This window comes from Juglans regia, chromosome 10 (assembly GCF_001411555.2).
Source record: "Juglans regia cultivar Chandler chromosome 10, Walnut 2.0, whole genome shotgun sequence".
NCBI lineage: Eukaryota > Viridiplantae > Streptophyta > Magnoliopsida > Fagales > Juglandaceae > Juglans > Juglans regia.
The window spans coordinates 10,652,330-10,671,965 of record NC_049910.1 but is presented as its reverse complement, the minus strand read 5'-3'; the positions used below and the strand labels follow the sequence as shown (position 1 = coordinate 10,671,965).

The 19,636-nt window shown below is 33.1% G+C and overlaps 2 protein-coding genes across 3 annotated transcripts; both read left to right on the top strand.

Moving 5' to 3' along the window:
• Positions 1-1,666: 1,666 nt before the first annotated feature.
• On the top strand, positions 1,667-6,075 carry LOC109007618 (serine/threonine-protein kinase SAPK1-like). 2 transcript variants are annotated; one of them, XM_018987365.2, is made up of 9 exons: positions 1,667-2,037; positions 2,155-2,229; positions 3,799-3,900; positions 4,353-4,406; positions 4,521-4,613; positions 4,816-4,908; positions 4,998-5,102; positions 5,231-5,329; positions 5,460-6,075. In XM_018987365.2, the coding sequence occupies exons 1-9, from the start codon at positions 1,912-1,914 to the stop codon at positions 5,745-5,747; spliced, it is 1,035 nt and encodes a 344-aa protein (XP_018842910.1). In that variant the 5' UTR covers positions 1,667-1,911; the 3' UTR covers positions 5,748-6,075. The 2 variants fall into 2 exon arrangements, with proteins under 2 accessions (XP_018842910.1, XP_018842914.1); XM_018987369.2 differs by lacking the exons at positions 1,667-2,037; positions 2,155-2,229 and adding an exon at positions 2,256-2,687.
• A 5,442-nt stretch (positions 6,076-11,517) lies between these two features.
• LOC109007609 lies at positions 11,518-13,972 on the top strand. The gene is made up of 6 exons (XM_018987354.2): positions 11,518-11,587; positions 11,685-11,777; positions 11,878-11,970; positions 12,101-12,675; positions 13,017-13,143; positions 13,655-13,972. The coding sequence occupies exons 2-4, from the start codon at positions 11,694-11,696 to the stop codon at positions 12,431-12,433; spliced, it is 510 nt and encodes a 169-aa protein (XP_018842899.2). The 5' UTR covers positions 11,518-11,587; positions 11,685-11,693; the 3' UTR covers positions 12,434-12,675; positions 13,017-13,143; positions 13,655-13,972.
• The last annotated feature ends 5,664 nt before the right edge of the window (positions 13,973-19,636 follow it).

Sequence of the window (19,636 nt, the reverse complement as noted above, 5' to 3'; positions counted from 1 at the left end):
TAGTGAATAGTAGTGAATAGTTTGAGTTAAGATATTTTATGAAATTTTAAAAAATGAGAGAAAAAATTGAATAAAAACATTATAAAGTTAAAATATTATTAGAATATAATTTTTAATATATATATTTTTTTGGATTTGAAAAAATTGAATTATTTTTTATATTTTGTCTAGAAGTTTGGACAAATAGTAATGATTAGGTATAAATGATTAGGGAAATACTTAAGCCACAAAGAGATTACATAAAAGCAATTCTACAAATTGATGTGACTTGAAATAACTCGTCAGATTGTAAAGTAAATCTAACAGATTAGATGAAGTCACGACAGTTTGTGCAATTATTTTGTATAATTCCCTTGTGGATGTAGCGGTACTCTAAATGATTAGATAAAAAAGTTAAGATTTTTATTTTTTGAAGGAAGAAAAAGTTAAGATTTGAAATTAAAAAGTATTTATTTTTTAGTGATATTTGGACGTTGAGATAAAATGAAATGAGACAATCTCAATATCCGAGGGGGGATCTAAACCACTTCAGTGTATAGAATTTTATTTATAAGATTTATGCTTAGATCTTCTCTATTAAAAAAGTCGACGAAAGCTAAATTAGGCGTTAAAAAATAAATGAAAAATAATGACTATATAATATGCTTACCTTTTTCTATCCACAGATAAACACACACACATATAGATATATATATATATAGATATATATATATATATTTATATATATATATATATATATATATATCAGCCAAAAAACTAACCACATTAATTTACGTAATTAGTATTGTAAAACTGTTTTGTTCAACATTACTCATTGGCTTTTGGATTCTAATTCGAACTTCTCTTCCTGCCCTAATATTGAAATATAAGACTAACGTGCACGCGTGGACGTTACTAGTAGATAAACATTGCGATTTCCTTCGATACCAACTATCACCAATTCTATTAATTTATTCACCATTACTTTCAAGATAATGACATTCAATAATATTATAATATTTATTTAATGAGCAAAAACAGCTTCCACATTTTTAAGTATAAATTATAAAAAATACTATTCATCATCCATATGACCATTATTATCGGCCTTCATCATCTTTTTATTCTCACTTAATATATTTTTTAGAGAAATGCTTGGTGTACACATAAATCTTATACGTATAATAAAATTTACCTACTGATTTAATGTAATTCATCATTTCGTAATTTTTTTATTATAAAATATATAAATCTAATAAATCATATTAAATTTTTTGATGTAGGATTTATGCATATAAATAACACTTATCTATTTTTTCACCATTTAATAACACTTTAAAAAACAATAAAAAAGACTAAACACTAGTTTGGATATAAAAATAGTTTCATATCATATCATTATTATAATTTTTTAAATTTTTATAAAAAATATAATAAATAATTCAACTTTTTAAATAATAATTATATTAAAAAATAATATTTTAATAATATTTTATTTAATTCATTTTAAAACATTTCATTTCATCACATTATTGAAATCAGTGTTAAAAATACGACCAATAGCACTCCGCTAAAGTTAAATCATGTTGAACTAGAAGAGCCCATGTGGACACGTTGCTCTCTTGTAAAGCAATAAAAGCAGTTTTGGCAGATCAGTAGCATATGTGATTGGTCACAGTTTTGTTTAGTTCCTTTCGAAATTATAATATCATCTAGTATTAAGCCACGTGTACTTCCTGCTCATCCTTGTCCTCGCTTCCGAAGACTTTCCACAGGGGGGCAGGCCGGGCATAGAAAACCATGGAGATGCTCGAAGCAAACAAATAGAGAGAGAGATAAAGAGACACAAGAGAGAGAGAGAGAAAGAGAGATTTACTATTCATACGTAGAAATAGTACTTCTTAGTTTTTACAGGCGCTTTTAGAAGAAAAAATGGAGCGGTATGAGAGACTGAAGGATATTGGATCAGGAAACTTTGGGGTGGCTAAGCTGGTGAGGGATAAATGGAGTACTGTTGATCAGCTCTACGCTGTCAAGTATATCGAGAGAGGTCAAAAGGTCCCTTTTTTTTTTTTTCGTTTTGTTTGCTTAAAGCTTTCACTTCCCACTTAATTCGCTTTTGGTATTTGCTGTAATTCGATAGATATTGATCTGGGTTTTTGTGAGTTGGTGCAGATTGATGAACACGTGCAGAGGGAGATAGTGAATCACAGGTCCTTGAAGCATCCCAATATAATAAGGTTTAAGGAGGTATATCATTTTTTTTACACATGATGGATGCAGATTTTATATATGCATGATTGCGGCCATTTTTCCATCAAAATCTACATCTGTGCTGCTCATTGGTGATTACGCATGCCTTGTATTAGTACTTGTTCAATGAAAAGTTCTCTCCCAACTACAGAGAATTACTTCAAAAAAAGTACCCGACCACTTTATTAATTTGGTCGTATACATAAGATATTGTGCTTTAGTTTTCAGCATGTTTTTATTTTTTTCCTGGTTTTTCGAGGAGAGGGACGTGCCGTCGAGGCAAGGGAGGCGCTTCGAGAGGATGGACTTAATTGCCGTCTTCGATAGGATGCGCTTCGTGGAAGGATCGAGAAAGAGAGTTCTTGAGAAGGGGGCCATGGACTGAGGAAGAGAGGAAACGCAGAGAGAGAGGGAATGAGGGAAAAAAATTTGAGGGAAGGCCATGGAGTGAAATGGTTCGTTTCGATTTTTTTTTCCCACATCAACAACCGCTTACGCGGCGTTTACCCCGGTGATTGAATGCATCATTTTTCATATATATACATGAACGATCTAGCTAGCTAGCAGAACATGAGCTAAAACTTTAATTCTCTCCCAATTAATCTTCGTCGAGATCAAGGCCGTACGTGATGATCAATCATAGAAAGATTATTCTTTTAACTAATTATTCGTTTGTTTACTTATAATTTATTTTGATATTGGTCATGCATGCATGTGTGCCACTTAGGTTGAATTCTTCAAACGAATCAGATTCCTAGCTGCATGGAGTTTATCTTTTTGGATAGAATTATTATATATGTTGGCGTACTTGCTTGCTAATTGCTTGTTTAATTTTTACTCTATACTAGGCTCTAGCTAAGTACCACTTTGCCGCGTCGTTATTAATCCATTTATAGTGGTCAACGGACACATAGATTAATTAGGGTATTTTTAAACTAATAAAATTCCCTATATTTGTCCGTCCGGCCGTGTCATGATGATAATAGGATTGTTTGACCTAATTAATTGTTTGATGATAGGGTTTAATTAAGTCCCCTGTCAGATGCAATGACAGAGTGATAGTAGTATTGATGAAGATGATCAGAGAGGTAGAGAAAAGTGTCGGAGCATTTCTTTTTTTAAAAATGATATCTATGTAAAATAATATTTTTAAAATAAATTATTGCAATTTAATTATTGAATTTATCAAACAATGATAAAACAATATTCCGAGTCCTAATCAAAATGAAGACTTTTAAATTGACGTGATTATTGAGTTGTCAATTAGCTAGCTAGGCACACATGCATCAAATTTATTGGCCCATGCTCACTTTGCAATTAATTTGCTCGTGCGTGGGACACGATTGATGACGATAGGTACTTCACCTACGTATAATATTACACTATAATTAGCGAAAACAAGTTACAGTTATAAATATCGATCATGTAGTAGACACTTGCAGCATTAATATTGATATTGTACGTTTTACACACACAAACACACACACGATATAATATATATATATATATTAAGTAGAACAGAGGGGCATGGCATGTGATCATCTTTAATTGCATGCATGCATGCAGGTGCTGCTAACACCATCTCATCTAGCCTTGGTCATGGAATATGCTGCTGGAGGAGAGCTATTTCAAAGAATATGCAATGCTGGCAGATTCAGCGAGGATGAGGTACTGAATCAAAATTAATGTCATGTATTTGTAGGAGATGATTAGATTAATTTTGTATTTAATTGTAATGGTAATGACTCGTACGAGAGGCATGCATATATACTAGGGTACGTATAATTAAACGAGTCGAGTTTGAGTGAGCAAGTGATCTCTTTCATTGAATTTTTGTTCGAACAATAGTACTCTAGCTCGAACTTTTCATCGATCGAGTTGGATTTTATGATCATCACTAGCTGATCATTTAATATTTATAAATTTTATTGACAAAGTTTTTTTTTTGTTTTTAAATCAAAGTAGCTAGTTAGGACCTAATTATTATATAATATTATTGAATGTTCATGCATAGTACAATTGAATAATGTGGCGTATTAAAAAAATAATTAACATGGGCTATACTTCTCCTCTCATATTTAATTGATCTTAATTCATGTTTGTTTGTAAAATGCATGCAGGCAAGATATTTCTTCCAACAACTTATTTCTGGAGTTAGTTACTGCCATTCGATGGTATAAATCATTTTTAGTTCATATATATATATATATATGCAAAATATCGTAAAAAGGATAATTTATCTTATATCTATTAATTATTTCCTTTTATTTTTCTTTTATTTTTTTCAGGAAATTTGCCATAGAGATCTGAAGCTGGAAAACACCCTTCTAGACGGAAGCTTAGCACCACGTCTTAAAATATGTGACTTTGGCTATTCCAAGGTGGTTAGATTAATTTACTGATCATTCATGTTTTAATATTCAACAAAATATTAATATATAATGAGAAAGGATATAGTTATTATAATTTTATAATTAAAAATATGATCACGTCAAATCAAATCATTTTATAAATTTATTTTTATAAAATCATTTTACGAATAACACTTCTCGTTATAATACATGGTCCTGCCTTATTTTGCAGTCATCTGTGTTACATTCCCAGCCCAAATCCACTGTAGGAACACCGGCTTATATTGCACCGGAGGTCTTGTCAAAGAAGGAATATGATGGGAAAGTAATTTATATTCCTTTCTTCTTTCTCTTAATTTATGGGTTTTCCTTATCATTTTAATCTTTTTTTTTTGGCCCCCGAAAATTTTAAAGATCGCAGATGTTTGGTCTTGTGGGGTTACCCTATATGTGATGCTGGTTGGGTCTTATCCCTTTGAAGATCCAGAAAATCCAAGAAATTTCAAAGAAACTCTTCAGGTTAGTTTTGGGTATATATAACCAGTTGGCCATATTCCAGATGCATATATCCTTGTCGTGCGTGCATATATGGCTTTTAAAAGGAAAATTAAAGATTATGCTAAGTACTGCAAATATATATATGGCAGAGGGTTCTTAGCGTCAACTATTCAATTCCAGACTATATTCGTATTTCCAAGGATTGCAGACATCTTTTATCTCGAATCTTTGTAGCCGACCCAGAAAAGGTATGATATATCATGCATGCATGAATTAGAAACGCTAGTACAAACTTCGTTTCAAACTTGAGATTTAAGCATATCCCTTGTACGTGATTGATTTAAGTTTCATGCATGCGTGCATGTTGTCATCATGTAGAGAATAAGCATCCCAGAAATTAAGAAGCATCCCTGGTTCTTGAAGGACTTGACAGTCGAGAATGAATTAGATGAATTATGTGGCTTGGAAAATGGTGATATTTCGTCCCAAAGTAATGAAGAAATACTGTCCATAATTAAAGAGGCTAGGAAACCAGGTGAGGGACCCAAACTTGGTGGGAATGATAATATTCTTGATGGAGGCAGCATGGATTTTGACGAGATAGAAGCAGATGATGATGACACAGACGACATGGAGACAAATGGGGATTTTGTCTGTGCATTGTGAGTGCTAGCTAGCTTGCATGCAGGCCAAAGTTCGCATATATATATATATATATATATATATATATAAAGGCATTCTTTTCATGTTCAAGGGGAATCAACTTTTTTTTGTTTAGTGGGTGGGTGCATATTGATGTTGAATCGTTGATTGCCTGAGTCCATGGAATTAAGCTGGCTGTCTTGTTCTGATATTCTCTGTGTAATCAAGAGCATCAAGTTGTTACTTAGGCCATGCATGGTATCTTGCTTTTTAACATTTTGTAGCTACTTTAAATTATCTGTTCTTTATGTTTCTTCTTGTATTTATGTTTAATGATCAGCAGTTTATCTAACTTTTTGCAGAGAGTTTTAGTTTAAATGAAACTTTCTTTTTCATAATAATAGAGTAATTATATGTTTTATCTTTATATATATATATATATATATATCTATATTTTAGTCATTTAATAAGTCAACCACTTATTGTTGAAACGTGTTGTATAAGTTTTTAGTTGCTACTCTGTAGTTATCACTTGTAGGATGTCTTTTTATTTATTTTTATTTTTATTATTATTATTATTGAAACTTTATGAAAAGAATAAAAAAGTAATTAAGCCCGAAACAACAAAAGTTGATGGCATGTTCACATCAGCCATGCATGATTGATGTTATCAACGATGACATCTTCAAACCGAAGGGATCATGCCATGCCAGGCCATGCCCCTCCCCTGGTTACTCATATTATTGGTATTTGTTTAGCCAAATACTTTTTTATTTTTAAATTTGATATCATCCACATTTAACCTATATTAAATTAGTCAAACTGATTTTATCTAAAATATAAATTAAAATAATTTTATAATTCTTTTCAAATATGAAATGTACAGTCTAAATATATTTTTTTATTATATTTTGAGATTATCATCCACATTCTTTTCAAATATGTACTGTGGCAATTATATCATTCACATTCTTTTCATGTGATTTTCTCATATGTTATTTTATTATATTTTGAGATTATTATATTATATAGGATTTTTATGGATTGTACATATGATATTTTTATTTACATATGAGATAATACACAAATATATACATATGAGATTATTATATTATAGATTGTTGGATTGTAAAAATGAAAATGAATATGATTGTTGAAGATTATGAAAATAAAATAAAAAATTAATTAAAGAAATATAAATAGTAAAAAATAATAATATTTTATTATTATAGAAAACGTGATGGTTAATCCAATGTAAATTTTAAGTGTTAAGTGATTAGCTAAAAATTAAAAAGTTATATATTCTTTAAATTTTGAAAATTGAAATGATCAATCTAATGCCAATGCTCTCATATCCATGTGAGCCCTTAGCTACAAGCGAAGTATAAATACATAAGGAGGAATGCAACGTACACATCTATGGCATTCGCATTTTCTATCAAGTAATGCTAGTTCGATACAGTTGTAAAGTGTGTAAATCTCGCACACTCCTTTTTTTAAAAAAAAAGACCCACCATTAATATATAAAATAATTTTTTCATACGAAATGCATGAAACTTATGTTAAATATCATTTCTCTTCCCATCTCCTGTCACTTTCTATTGATGTGGTTGTTTGTCGTCTGAAATTCATAACTCACTTTATAACGAACCGTTCTACAGTCACCGCTCCCGGCTACCGCTGGGAGCTACCGTTAATTATAATTTTTTTTTTCTTTTTCATAGATGTATTTTTTAGTACTTTTAAATATTTTTTTAAGAAAATAAAAAAATCACAATAATATTATTAAAAAAAATACTTTCTTCATCATTAAGTAAAAAAAAAAAAAAAAGAATTAAAAAATCAAAGTGGTAAAATAGAGTGATAAGAGTAGTATTATTCCTTTATAATATTATATCAAGCTGTTGTAGTAGGGAGGGCCATATTGGTTGGTAAATTATTTTTATAAATATATTGATATCTTTACGTTTATATAACACATAATCCTTAAATATACTCAATATTTGTAATATTCTTATCTTAGATTTTATCGAGATACCTCAACTTGTAACACATATTTTAAGTGATTTTATTGTTTGTCGTTTAATTGGACATTCGTTTAAAATATGATAAATGATATTTATAGTCATAGAGTGTGCAAGTGATGTGCACTCCATAAATATGAGATCCTAAAAAAAATTAATTTTTTAATAGTGTACCTTACTATTTTTAAAAGGAATGTGCAGCGTTTGTACAACCCATGATTATATATAGTATTATTAAAATACATCACATGCATCAAACTGTATGTTATAGATTCCATACAACATACATTTGGTAAGGGAAGAAAATAAAAAATAAAAAAAAGCTGTGCTATGCAGCTGGAGAAAGGCATTTAATAAAGGATGTGGGTTTCTATTAAATTGGAATTTCCTAATGTGCCAACCCAGTATAAAGAAAGTACGTAGTATCCCTCTAGCATATTGACTAGAGAACAACATCGGTTTTACTCTAGGAAAATTCTTCTTGCAGTCCGGGACTTCAACGCACTCCCTACATGGCAAAAACTCACCGTTTCACTTAAATTGTACATGACGTCGTTTGGACAACAAAAATGAAGAGCTGTGAAATGAAGAGTTTTTGAAACCTTTTTCCCCTTTCCCTTTTCCGTTTTCCCCTTCGAGAGATTGCTCCCGAACTCCCCCCATCTCCTTCCGCTTGAGCTTTGTCGTCCCCTTCCTTTGTGCCAACAAGTTGATGCAGCGCTGTCCCTCTCACAGGTATAAGTCTCGTCGCTCCCTCTTATGAAGGTACTGATATTTTTCCAAATGTGCTTCTTCGAAAAATGAATAAATTCTTGAAGAATCTGTACGATATGGGTATTGATTTGGTTAGTTCTTTCTTGGACGTGGGTTTTCTATAGGGTATTGATTTGGTTAATTGTTTCTTGGACTTGGGTTTTCTAGAGGATTTGGGTTTTCTAGAGGATATTGATTGGGTTAGTTCTTTCTAGGACATGGGTTTTCTATGCGATTTATATATCAATTATCACTTTGTTTCTTAATTATAGTAATTATCTTTCTATACTTAGCACCTCAACTTCATTAAACTGCCATTGAATTTGTCCTTAAATTTGGGAGAACAACATATGTGCTAACAATTAAATAAGTCTATTTAGATTGGTTTTAAATTGATAAAAACAGGAACTGAATTCGATAAGTAAATGGGTATTATATATTTGTCGAATGGGAGAAGGAGAAGCCAGTTTAATGTAAAAGAATCTGCCAATGTTTAAGTTTGAACTAATTTTACTCACTAAATAGTTTGTAGTAGCATCAAACTTCAAATTTAGAAAAAGAAAAAAAATGTTTAAAGAGAATTAGACACTTACAGAAATAGATACACTCATGCAATTTTGTTTTCTTTGATGGATGACATAGTCGTAATTATCTAAAAGAGAGCTGCCAACAAAAGGATCACTACAAGGAAAACCACTTATTGTGTCGAATTTGGCATTGTCGCAAACAAAATCGTCAGAAATGGTACCTAATTGCAATGGTTAAAATGTCGCTGCAAGTTTTCGTCGACAATTACGGGATCGGCAATCAAGGAGCAGTGATTCAATCTACTACGGCGATTCTTCATCATTTGCGACGATTTTACCGTCGCAATAACCATAGCTTTACTGCGTCGGCTGGTCATCCACGAAATAAACATATTGCAGCGATACTAATCAACCGACGCAAAAAATAAAGTTTTTATTCTACAATCTTACGTCGACATTTGGTCCTTTTTTGTTTTCCAGAAATCCCCCATCTCCTTTTCGAGGGTCATCTACAGCCGTTCTCGTTGTTTCGATTTCCCCCAACAAAAGCCTTAATTTCTGACATGAGCTCCTCGTTCCGGCAAGGTTTTGATTTCAACGGTAGGATAATGATGATTTCTCTTTTTTTTGGGTTGCAGGTTTTTCATATATAATTTTGTATATATAGAAATCATCATCCCATACCACTTGCCGACTAAATTTCAAGCACCATTCATGAGTAATGAACTTGCATCCCATATTTGATTTTGAGATTCCTTTGAGCATGCGATGATGATTTCTCTATTTTTTGGGTTGCAGGTTTTTGTGATTTCTCTTCGTAAGCCATTCCATCCCTTAGCAGTAATGTAAATGGCAATTTTTGGGACTTTGTATGATGGGGAATGATCCAAAATCTGGCATAATCGAAAATCCAGAGGTTGATTTTTAACAAATTTTGGCTTTTATCAAGGTAATTTTTTCCCCTGATAAAGTGATGTTTGTGAATTATATAGAATTATTAATTTGTGTACAACTGTGAAAAGTTTGAAAAAATATAAGTGTTTAGATTATTTGGTTGTTTCTTGGAAACAAAAATGTTATGTTTCCGTTATGGCATTTCATAGTTGGCTTTTTACTTCCTGGCTGATAATAGAAGAAGTGGGCATCTTAACATTTGCAAGTTTATCTATTTTTGGCTGAATGTTATGTAGCATCAATGTTTTGCTTTAAGCCATTTACATAGGCTTCACCTAATATTCATTCATTCTCAATAAAATCTCATCTTACTTGCCTACAAATTTTTGGCAATCCGCCATTTACTTATATTCTTAGGAATGGAATCCACTTTTTCTGATGAAAAGAGGCATGAGAAACACTCTTAAAGTGAACTCCATCCATTCCTAAGTTTTCTTTGGTGCGTGCCCAGCTCCCCCACAAAACCAGTTTCTTGCATTTTTCTTCAAGTCTTTGGTTAGATTTGAAGTTTAGAGCCATTCAAAGAGAGGAACCCAATATTCATCCTTACCTTTCAGTTCAGATTGAAGACTCATCAAAATGACACTCAATAACAAACCCAAGAAGCCCATTACTTCTTTCAAATCCTTATCCATTTAATATGTATGAAGTATTAAATGTTATGTATGAACTATTAACATTTGTTTTGAACGATAAGAGACATAGTATGAACAAATAAAATAGAAGAGGAAACTAAATCTATTTCTTTTTCTTTTTTATTTTACATACTTTATATACATATAATCTTTATTCATCTAAGCTATAAAGTAAAGAATATATCTTAAGACACGTATGTATCATGATATATTTAATGAAATAGATTTAATGAATATGTATATAGACCCATATCCATTAATTGATACTCATACAAATTGAATAATGTGCCAGGAACCAGAATTGAAATGGTGACACGAGGATTTTCAATCCTCTGCTCTACCAGCTAAGCTATCCTCTACTCTATGAAACATATAGGTGGTTAGAGCTATTAATACCAATAAACTTTATGTTTGTTCCCCTTTTAAATGAAGAAAAGGATCTCAAAATTAATTCCAGAACTGATTAATAGTAAGTTAAAAAGAAATTATAGTTAATATATATATCAACAAACTAACTAGGCAAGTACTAATCATACGTATCTCAATTGAGGTGATGGCATTTTATAGGATACTTTATTCATCATGGAAGTCATGGTTATCTTCTATGAAATTCTTCTCAACTCATTTACGTATTACTATACATATACCTGAGTCTAGATAGTTGCTAAGTTCCAAGAAAAATGCAGTTTTTCACATGCATAAACTCAAGTTTCAATATGTCAAATCTGAAAAGTCTTTTTCCACACACTTTGCTATGTGATGCATATTAACACAACGTTATGTAGCAAACTAATGTTAGTAATTTGCTGAAGTTTTTTTCACTCCCAGGAAAAAATAACCAATAAAATTTCTTACTTACAAAATATTTGGCTTATTCAAGTCATGAAGAAGCGTTGGCCAATGGGTGTGTCTTGCTGGATCCCTTGGTGTGGGTTAAGTTATGCGGGAGGTGGGGAAGCCACGCATTCAAGGTATTGGACACAGAAGTTTATTGCATCAGTTTTTTTTTTATGTTCATTATTGACTTGGTTTAAAATAATAACTGACTTCTATTTGTTCATATGGCAGAAAGTTTCAATGCAAAATACAGAGAATAGAAAGAGGCTGACAACTAATCACACAACTGGAAGAAAATCGTTTGTGAGAATACTAGAGGAGCAGGTATATAAATTGTATCAGCCTTCATTTGATAAGTGAACTTTTATCTGTACTTTTAACACAAAATGAGTATGAACTGTATATTTTAATTGACATACAACAGTCACCTACAAGCAACCTAGTGGACTTTTACAAGGAAGTTCGTTGGTCTAAGAAGAAGGACCAGTTTGTGTCGCCCACAACAGAAGAACTTTATGTGAGCAATTTCCTTGGAGGTTGCTTTGTATTCATTTTCGTAGTCAAGTTCTTTGAATTATTTGTTTCAGTTTATATTTCAGTTAATTAAGTACATTGGCTTACAAGTAACGTAAAATTTGTTGGTGTAGCACAAAATGGTTGGAAAGTTGTCTGATTTGGAACCCGAAGTTCGTACAACAGAGGCAACAACATGGGTTTTTAGAGATGTTTTGGGACATAAGTCTGGGTATGCTAAAGGTTTAGGAGAGATGATAATACCAGAGTCTATCCAAAAACAAGACAGCGAACGTGATAAACAATATGTTGAAGTAGTAAAAGAGGCTGCATACTATAAGAATGAGGTTGCAGAATTACGGGGAGATGTGAGGGTCCTTTTGGAGAGACAACAAGAGTATGACAAGTTGATAAACATGTTAATGTCCGAGAGGCAGTCACGGGGAGATTCTCTCCCTATTGCTTAGGATATTAGGTCCTCCAAGCTCTAATAAAACATTTTGTGTTTTTTGAGATTGATGTGCTAGCATCCTTTTGCAGGAATCAGTATTTTGCTTTTGAGGCTAGAGGTAATGGGTTCTAGTTACAGTGTAGTAACCTAGTTGGGCTTGCAATATTTTCTAACTTTTGGAGGGTCAACCAAACGTCGTGAAGTGGAATTGATGGCTATATGGTTTGATGCAAGAGATGGGAGATGCATATTAATCATGTGAGTAGAACCATATTATCCACTCCATTGATTACATGTATAAATATATAAATTAAGTCATGCATATATATATATATATATATATATATATATCTAGGTGCAATTTCATATTGAGTAAATCATTTTCAAATAGTTTAGATTCTTGGGAAATGTAGAAAACTTGTGTATGATAAATTGCTTGCCATTTTGCTACACATACTGGGTGTTGGCATAAGACATAGGTAAATACTGAAATTTTCAGTTCTGAATATGCTTCTAAGTTTGATAACTGCCAGTTGTTGCCTCTCTTAATTATTTCAAATGTAGTGTCAATTAATGTTATTTTTTTCCTCTTCTTCTAGGTGTTATAAAGTGATGTTTGTTGAAAGTGGATGTGGTTATGCATGTGAGACTTGTCAGCATTGAGTTTGAGAAGAATGATTGTGGATGGCTTTTGTAAATTCCAAACTTTTAGTGAACAAATGAAAGGTAACGAACTGAGGCTGTTTTTGGGTTTTCTTGCAATACTTCATGTTATCAAAGTTGTGCATATGTTTTCTTGTTTCTTAGAATGTCCCTGCATATGTAATGTTTTTAGATGGATCGAGTTTATAATGGGCTATTCTGCAGTTTTTTGTGTTTGTGCTGAAGCAGTTTTTGTATTTTTAAAAATCATTGCTTATCTTCAAATAAGCCAGATGCTTCAAGTCCCTACTAACTTCCTGTGCAATATTGTGTCCTTAAAAAAATGTTGTTGTGTAAAGCCTTTTTAGTGGGTAAAATCTTTAATGCTTCACCATGTTTGGCTTAGAAGACTTGACAGTAGGCAAACAAATAAGTGTAGTTTCCTTTACCAATAGTATTTGACAATTTCTGTACAGCTTCTTATAAGATAATTGTAGGGAAATGATTTTTTGTTGTATAAGGTTATAACATATTTGAATGATGCTGTCCATAATTGTAGTAATCCATGTTAACTGGTTCTTCTATTTTGTTTTAGGCAACATCAAGTTATGGGTAGATGATAAGTATAACCATCCAAGAAGATTCTTTGTCTATGGGCTCACATGATTGAGAAGCAATATGGTACAATGATAAAGTAGATGCAACACCAACTTCAGATCAAGTAAGCAGCCCAGCTGGAGATAGATTCCAAATATAAGGTTAATTATGCTAGCATATAGGGACTTATTTCCTACATAGATGGAGGAATATCATGTGACAAGTCATATGTTTAGTACTTAATATGGATCTGTTACTTTATTAATGTAAATATTAGACTTGTTGATATTATATCCAGTATGCATTGAGATGTTGATCCACCACATGATATTTGACTTGAGTTCAATATATAGTTCATCAATGAAGTTGGACAACAATCATGTTCTAGTTTCTGCCCAAATATGGTAATTATCATTTTTTCCATACTGATCTTGACTATGAATATTCATCCAATAATGGTGAATATCTATATAGCCAAAATGTTACTTCTGTTATTATTTGAAAATAGCAAAAATTCTTTAAAGAATACATTGAGGAGATTATAATTGAGAATTTATCATTAATTAATCTGCATTAATTTATCATAAAGTCATATTAATATTGTTGGGTAACCATATAATGTCTCTCATTTTTTCCCAACATTAATTAGTACACAAAACTATTTTCAACGCCATTTGGGATGTCCCAAAAATAGAGTTTCGAGTAAAAATACTGTCTTGACAAAATAAATCCGACAAAAAAATACTGCCCCAAAAGAACAATTTCAACCAAAAAAATGGTTAATAAGTCTTATATGCAGCGAATGTTATCCACGTCGAAAATTGAATCTTGTACTATTTTCAACACTATTATATGGTCTTTTACGGTGACCGTGATTCGACCCAAATAAATATTCCAACGATGTTACAACCGTCGAAAAAAAAAAAAAAATCGACTGAAAAAACAGCTGGAAAAGAAGACGCTATTTGTGGCGATGAAATGCACTTTTTGCGGCCACATATACTCGCCAGAAAAACTTTTTTCAGCAACAGAGAAATCGTCGAAATTCAGTTATGACCTTTTGCGGCGAAAATATATTGTTTTTATGACGACAAAAACTCGCCACAAATAAGTTTAATGAACCATTCCTTCGTCCGTCAAGCCAGCCAATTAGGTCGAACTTTTTGACTTTTTGTGGCGACATTCTGGCCGACACAATAACTTTTATTTGTGACGATTTTACAATTTCGTTGCAAAAAAGTAATTGTGACCATTCTTTGGCAACCAACGTGCAACGGGCGAAAACCCACGCAAAAGGCTTTTTGCAACGAAAAGTTCCACTTTTTGTGACGATTCTTGGTGCTGGAAAAAGTGGTTTTCCTTGTAGTGGATAGGGGAAAACCAAGTATCAATTGCATGTTCAAGTTTTTTTTTTTTGAAGAAAGTTGCAGTTTGGGTATATCCTAGTCCAAATTAATTGTTTCCCACTTATTGATGCAAGTTTTGGCACCAGCATGCACTAATCACTTGAGATATGCTGGTAGCCTCAATGTATGCCAGAATTTAGAATGAAGTGAATAAAAAAATGTTGCATTTTTTATTTGTTATAAGGAAGGATGCAGGAAGTATATAAGGATATGTTATAATTTTGGAGCAGGTTTTTATCTGTTTGGAACTTGTAATTAAACTGAATTTGAGATTGTTTGTAGAAAGTAGAGTGGGTAGGTGCAAGCCTCACTGTTTGTAGGGTTGTGTTATGTATGTTGATTTACATATTGACATGCTTGAGTGGATTATGACTGGTGTTATTGAATAGGTGCTAGCCTCACTGAATTGCAAAGTGCCAAAAAAGTTGTTTTGGTTTAGTTATTGTAAGACAGTTTTGAGGGTAAACTGAACTATTACAATTACACACACATGGAATCCGTTATTGTGAACAAACAACCTCAATGCTTGGGCTGGGTGCATTCCTTCCTGCATATCCATATGTTTATGCAGGATTCTTCAACCCTTTCCAGTTGGTGCCACATGCACATGCACATGCACATGGAACCCAATCTATTTGGCCAGGGTATTGAAGGAAAACAGGACACATGATTTTTTTGTGCCCTCGTGTCCATAACTTTTTTGGTTCAAGTTCAGCTTTCATGTGCAGACATATAATTTGTAAAGTGCAATAAAGTGCAATGTCTTCATCACAATCACAATCACATTCGTCATCTTCTTTGAAAAATGCTCCAATATGTTTATGTGGATCGATTGCACGTCTCAAAATCTCGAACACCTCAAGAAATCCAAGAAGCCCTTTTTTTACTTGTCCAAAGTACAACAAGGAGGTTATCACTAAAAACTTTTGTTTGTATACTTTTAATCTCCTACACTATTGAAGTAATATTTCAATTTTCTCCAATGATGTTGACAAGTTATTTGCTGCAGGGAAAGCCATACTGCAACTACTTTGTATGGGCAGATTTTGGAGAAGGAAATGAAAGTCCCGTTACCAAAAAAATAGAATTCCAGCAAAGAGAGGAAGAACTCGAAAAAAGAAAAGTTGAAGTCCAAACGAGAGAGAAAAAACTCTAGTATGCCAGGGAAGAGATCTAGAGAAGAGAGGAAGACATCCAAAAGAGAGTGTTGGTTCTACTTAATCATCGGGAAGAGCTTCAAAGTCAAATTAAAGATATTAGTCATGCACGCATGCTACTCTGCGTGTATTGGGAACTTTCAATTCTAATCTCATATTGTTTGCTGCGATCAAGTTTGTGTTAGGGACTTCTTGTATGTTGTTTAGTTTGTTAGTGTTTCAGTGTAGCAAGACTGGTGACTTATAAACATTCCACATTAATATGCAGTTTTGTTAAAGTTGTAATGTGCAGTTTATGTTTCAACTGTAGCAGACTTATGATCCTTTCAATAGAATGTATTTTTCAACAAATTTTATGTTGTATTAGTAAGCTTGATTATGTGGCAGCTGCTCTTTTCAGTATATTAATAAAGTGTAAAGCTGTCATACTAGCTAACTCTCAAAATGCATTCTTCATTAAAAACCACAAAACAACCAGATTGCTTGTATAGTCATACAGTTGATCCATTTGTCTGAAAAATCACAAATATAAACAACAACCACAAATAGGGAGTACAAAAATCCAAAATACAAACAACGGCACAAATAGGGTAAAAAAAATGCCAACAACGACCATAAACAATCAGACTCGAAATGAACGTATGGCCATAAGCAAGCAGCTTCAATAATGCCAATAGCGACCACAAACATCCCCACTCCAAATGAACAGAGGCCATAAATGAAATTAAATCATCAATTGTCTAGAGATGCATGATGTTGAAGATGCACCTGTAAGAGGGTAAAAAAATACACTTAATAATCATAAATAAAAATTGTCATACTTTAGTAAACAAACATCCAGATGAACGTATTGAAACCTGTGTAATGACACTTTGTTGGGTGCTAGAAAGTAAGACATCATCTGTTGTTGGTGCAGCATCGCCACTCGTGTTCAAGATCTCATCTCTTGTTGGTGCAGTGCCACTTGTGTTCAAGACCTCATCTGTTTTTGCCGCAACGCCACTCGTGTTCAAGACCTCATTCGTTGGTGGTATAGCGCCGCTCGTGTTTAAGACCTCCACTGTTGTTGCTACAGTGCCGCCACTCGAGTTCAAGACATCATCCGAAAGTTTACTTGCCTACATTTCAACCATATATAATTAAATAAATAATATAGATTTAGGAAACAACTTTGCATAAATATGACAAACAAATTAAATACATTTTTTCTCTGTCTCTTGGCACCAGTATCAGACTGTTTACGCTTAGTTTGTGGCTTCCTCATAACCTTCTCTATTGTAGGTGCCATCCTCTTTGATGGAGGCCTCCCTTTACCTCTAACAACGCGAGGACTTAACAACACTTGTTTTGAACTTCCCATCTCAAAATAATTGACCTCAGTACTACCACTTGCAAGTTCAGGTTGCGCCTTAGTTTCTATATAAATCAAGTTCATTGCCTGTAACTTCTGTGCCATATCCATTGCATAATCATCGCTTTCTACTGCATTTGTGGCAACATCGTAGTATAACTTAATCAAAGTAGAGTACCTTCCAGCAGCTGGTTTATCACTAAAATCATCATAACTCACTTGAATGAGAGCATACCTACGTTTAATATCCTTCCTCCACCTGTTCATAATATATTTTGAAGGCAATGATCGGATATCCTTTACTGAGAAAATAGCAAGAATGTGCCTACGTAAAATGCCTCTCATCTCAAATAGTCCACACATGCACTTCGCGTCACACTCATCTTCGTTAAAGTATGCCTGGTATGTAACTCGTTTGATGGAGCCTTCGACTTGCAATTGGTCATTAACTTGATATGTTGAAATTGCCCCTTCTGTTTTAATGAGAATACAATAAGAATAAATAATTCACATTACTTCAAACTGTACTTCCTTAAATTTAGAATTAGTATACAATTCTTGAAATTGTTTCTCCACAGGCAAATGGGTTATACATGGGATTGTGTGGTTGAACGAGTGAAAGTCCGTTGCCATCTCATTCTCTCATTTCTTCCTTAATGCATTGTCAAACTGATCAACTAACTCTTTTAATATGGTCCCCGAATGCACATAACCATAAAAAAATGCATTCATGCTCTCACTCCTTTGAGTTGTGCTCATTCCAGCCCAAAATGTATTTTTTAGATATACAGGAACCCAATGCATTCTCTCAGAATATAGACTTTGAAGCCATGCATTCTCGTGCAAATTGAACGTATCAAGCAATGCTTCCCAAGACTTCTAAACTCTTCAGAAGTTTGACCATCAGAAATACATCTTTGCAATGCGCTCTTCGAACCATCAGTATATTTCGAATGAGAATCCAACTTCTCTGGTAGTTTTTGCATAATGTGCCATAAACAATACCTGTGTCGGGTATTCGGGAAGACTATTGCTATGGCATTTTTCATGGCTCTATCTTGGTCAGTGATGATAGCATTTGGAGCTTTCTTATCCATACATCTTAACCAAGTCTCAAACGACCAAACAAATGTATCAGTATCTTCGCTTGAAATCAAACCCGCTCCAAAAAGTATTGATTGTCCATGATGGTTAACATCGACAAAAGGGGCAAATGACATACCATATCTATTTGTTAGATATGTTGTATCAAATATCACAAAATCTCTGAAATACCCATATGCTGCTCTGCTACGTTTATCGGCCAAAAAAACATTCTTTAATCTTCCATCGTCATCTAAATCCATCAAGGAATAGAATCCATCATTCTTATACTGCATTCTCTCAAAATATTGACGAAGTGCATCAGCACCTCCTTTACCAAGTCTAAGGTATCGGGCCTTATCAATATAATTCCGCGCATCTTTATTAATGAATGGAAGATTATCATATCCACCTACCTCTACGACCAATGAGTTGAAACTTTTAGTCATGCTTATACCTGCCTTGTCATTGATATCTAGCTGCCTTTTTACCGAATCGTCAATGACTCGATGACATCTAAAGAACCTTGCCTTTCGTTGACTTAACCCATGATTGTGTGCATTCTCAACGGTAGTTTCACACAATACCCCATCAAGTAAAATTGCATTAATCTTCGCTTTACAATTTGTCTTCGTTGTCGAACGTGGTTTAGAAACATTTGAAGTACGGTTCCTTGCCTTACCATCACGAGCACGACCAAGTGTTACATATCTAACACTTCCATCATCATCCCTTTTACTTCTTTGGGTCATTACGCCAAACCCAATCTGTTTTCCATATTGCTTATAGAAGTCTAAAAGCTCATGCTCAGTTTTAAATGACATCCCCGACTTAGGCTCTGTAACACCATTATCATCATTTCCATGACTGATTGACTTCACTTCCTCAATCAGTGAATTATCCACATCAATATTCCCCGAATCAATTGTAGTGGACATCTCTATATGTTTTTCTCTCAGTAATACATCATTAGTCTCCTGCAT

Excerpts from the sequence above, each read along its gene's own strand:
- LOC109007618 (XM_018987365.2), top strand. The coding sequence starts at position 1,912 with ATGGAGCGGTATGAGAGACTGAAGGATATTGGATCAGGAAACTTTGGG. Across the intron at positions 4,407-4,520 it reads TTAGTTACTGCCATTCGATG|GAAATTTGCCATAGAGATCT; the intron begins GTATAAATCATT and ends TATTTTTTTCAG. Across the intron at positions 5,103-5,230 it reads ATTTCAAAGAAACTCTTCAG|AGGGTTCTTAGCGTCAACTA; the intron begins GTTAGTTTTGGG and ends TATATATGGCAG.
- LOC109007609 (XM_018987354.2), top strand. The coding sequence starts at position 11,694 with ATGCAAAATACAGAGAATAGAAAGAGGCTGACAACTAATCACACAACT. Across the intron at positions 11,778-11,877 it reads TGAGAATACTAGAGGAGCAG|TCACCTACAAGCAACCTAGT; the intron begins GTATATAAATTG and ends GACATACAACAG. Across the intron at positions 11,971-12,100 it reads CCACAACAGAAGAACTTTAT|CACAAAATGGTTGGAAAGTT; the intron begins GTGAGCAATTTC and ends TTGTTGGTGTAG.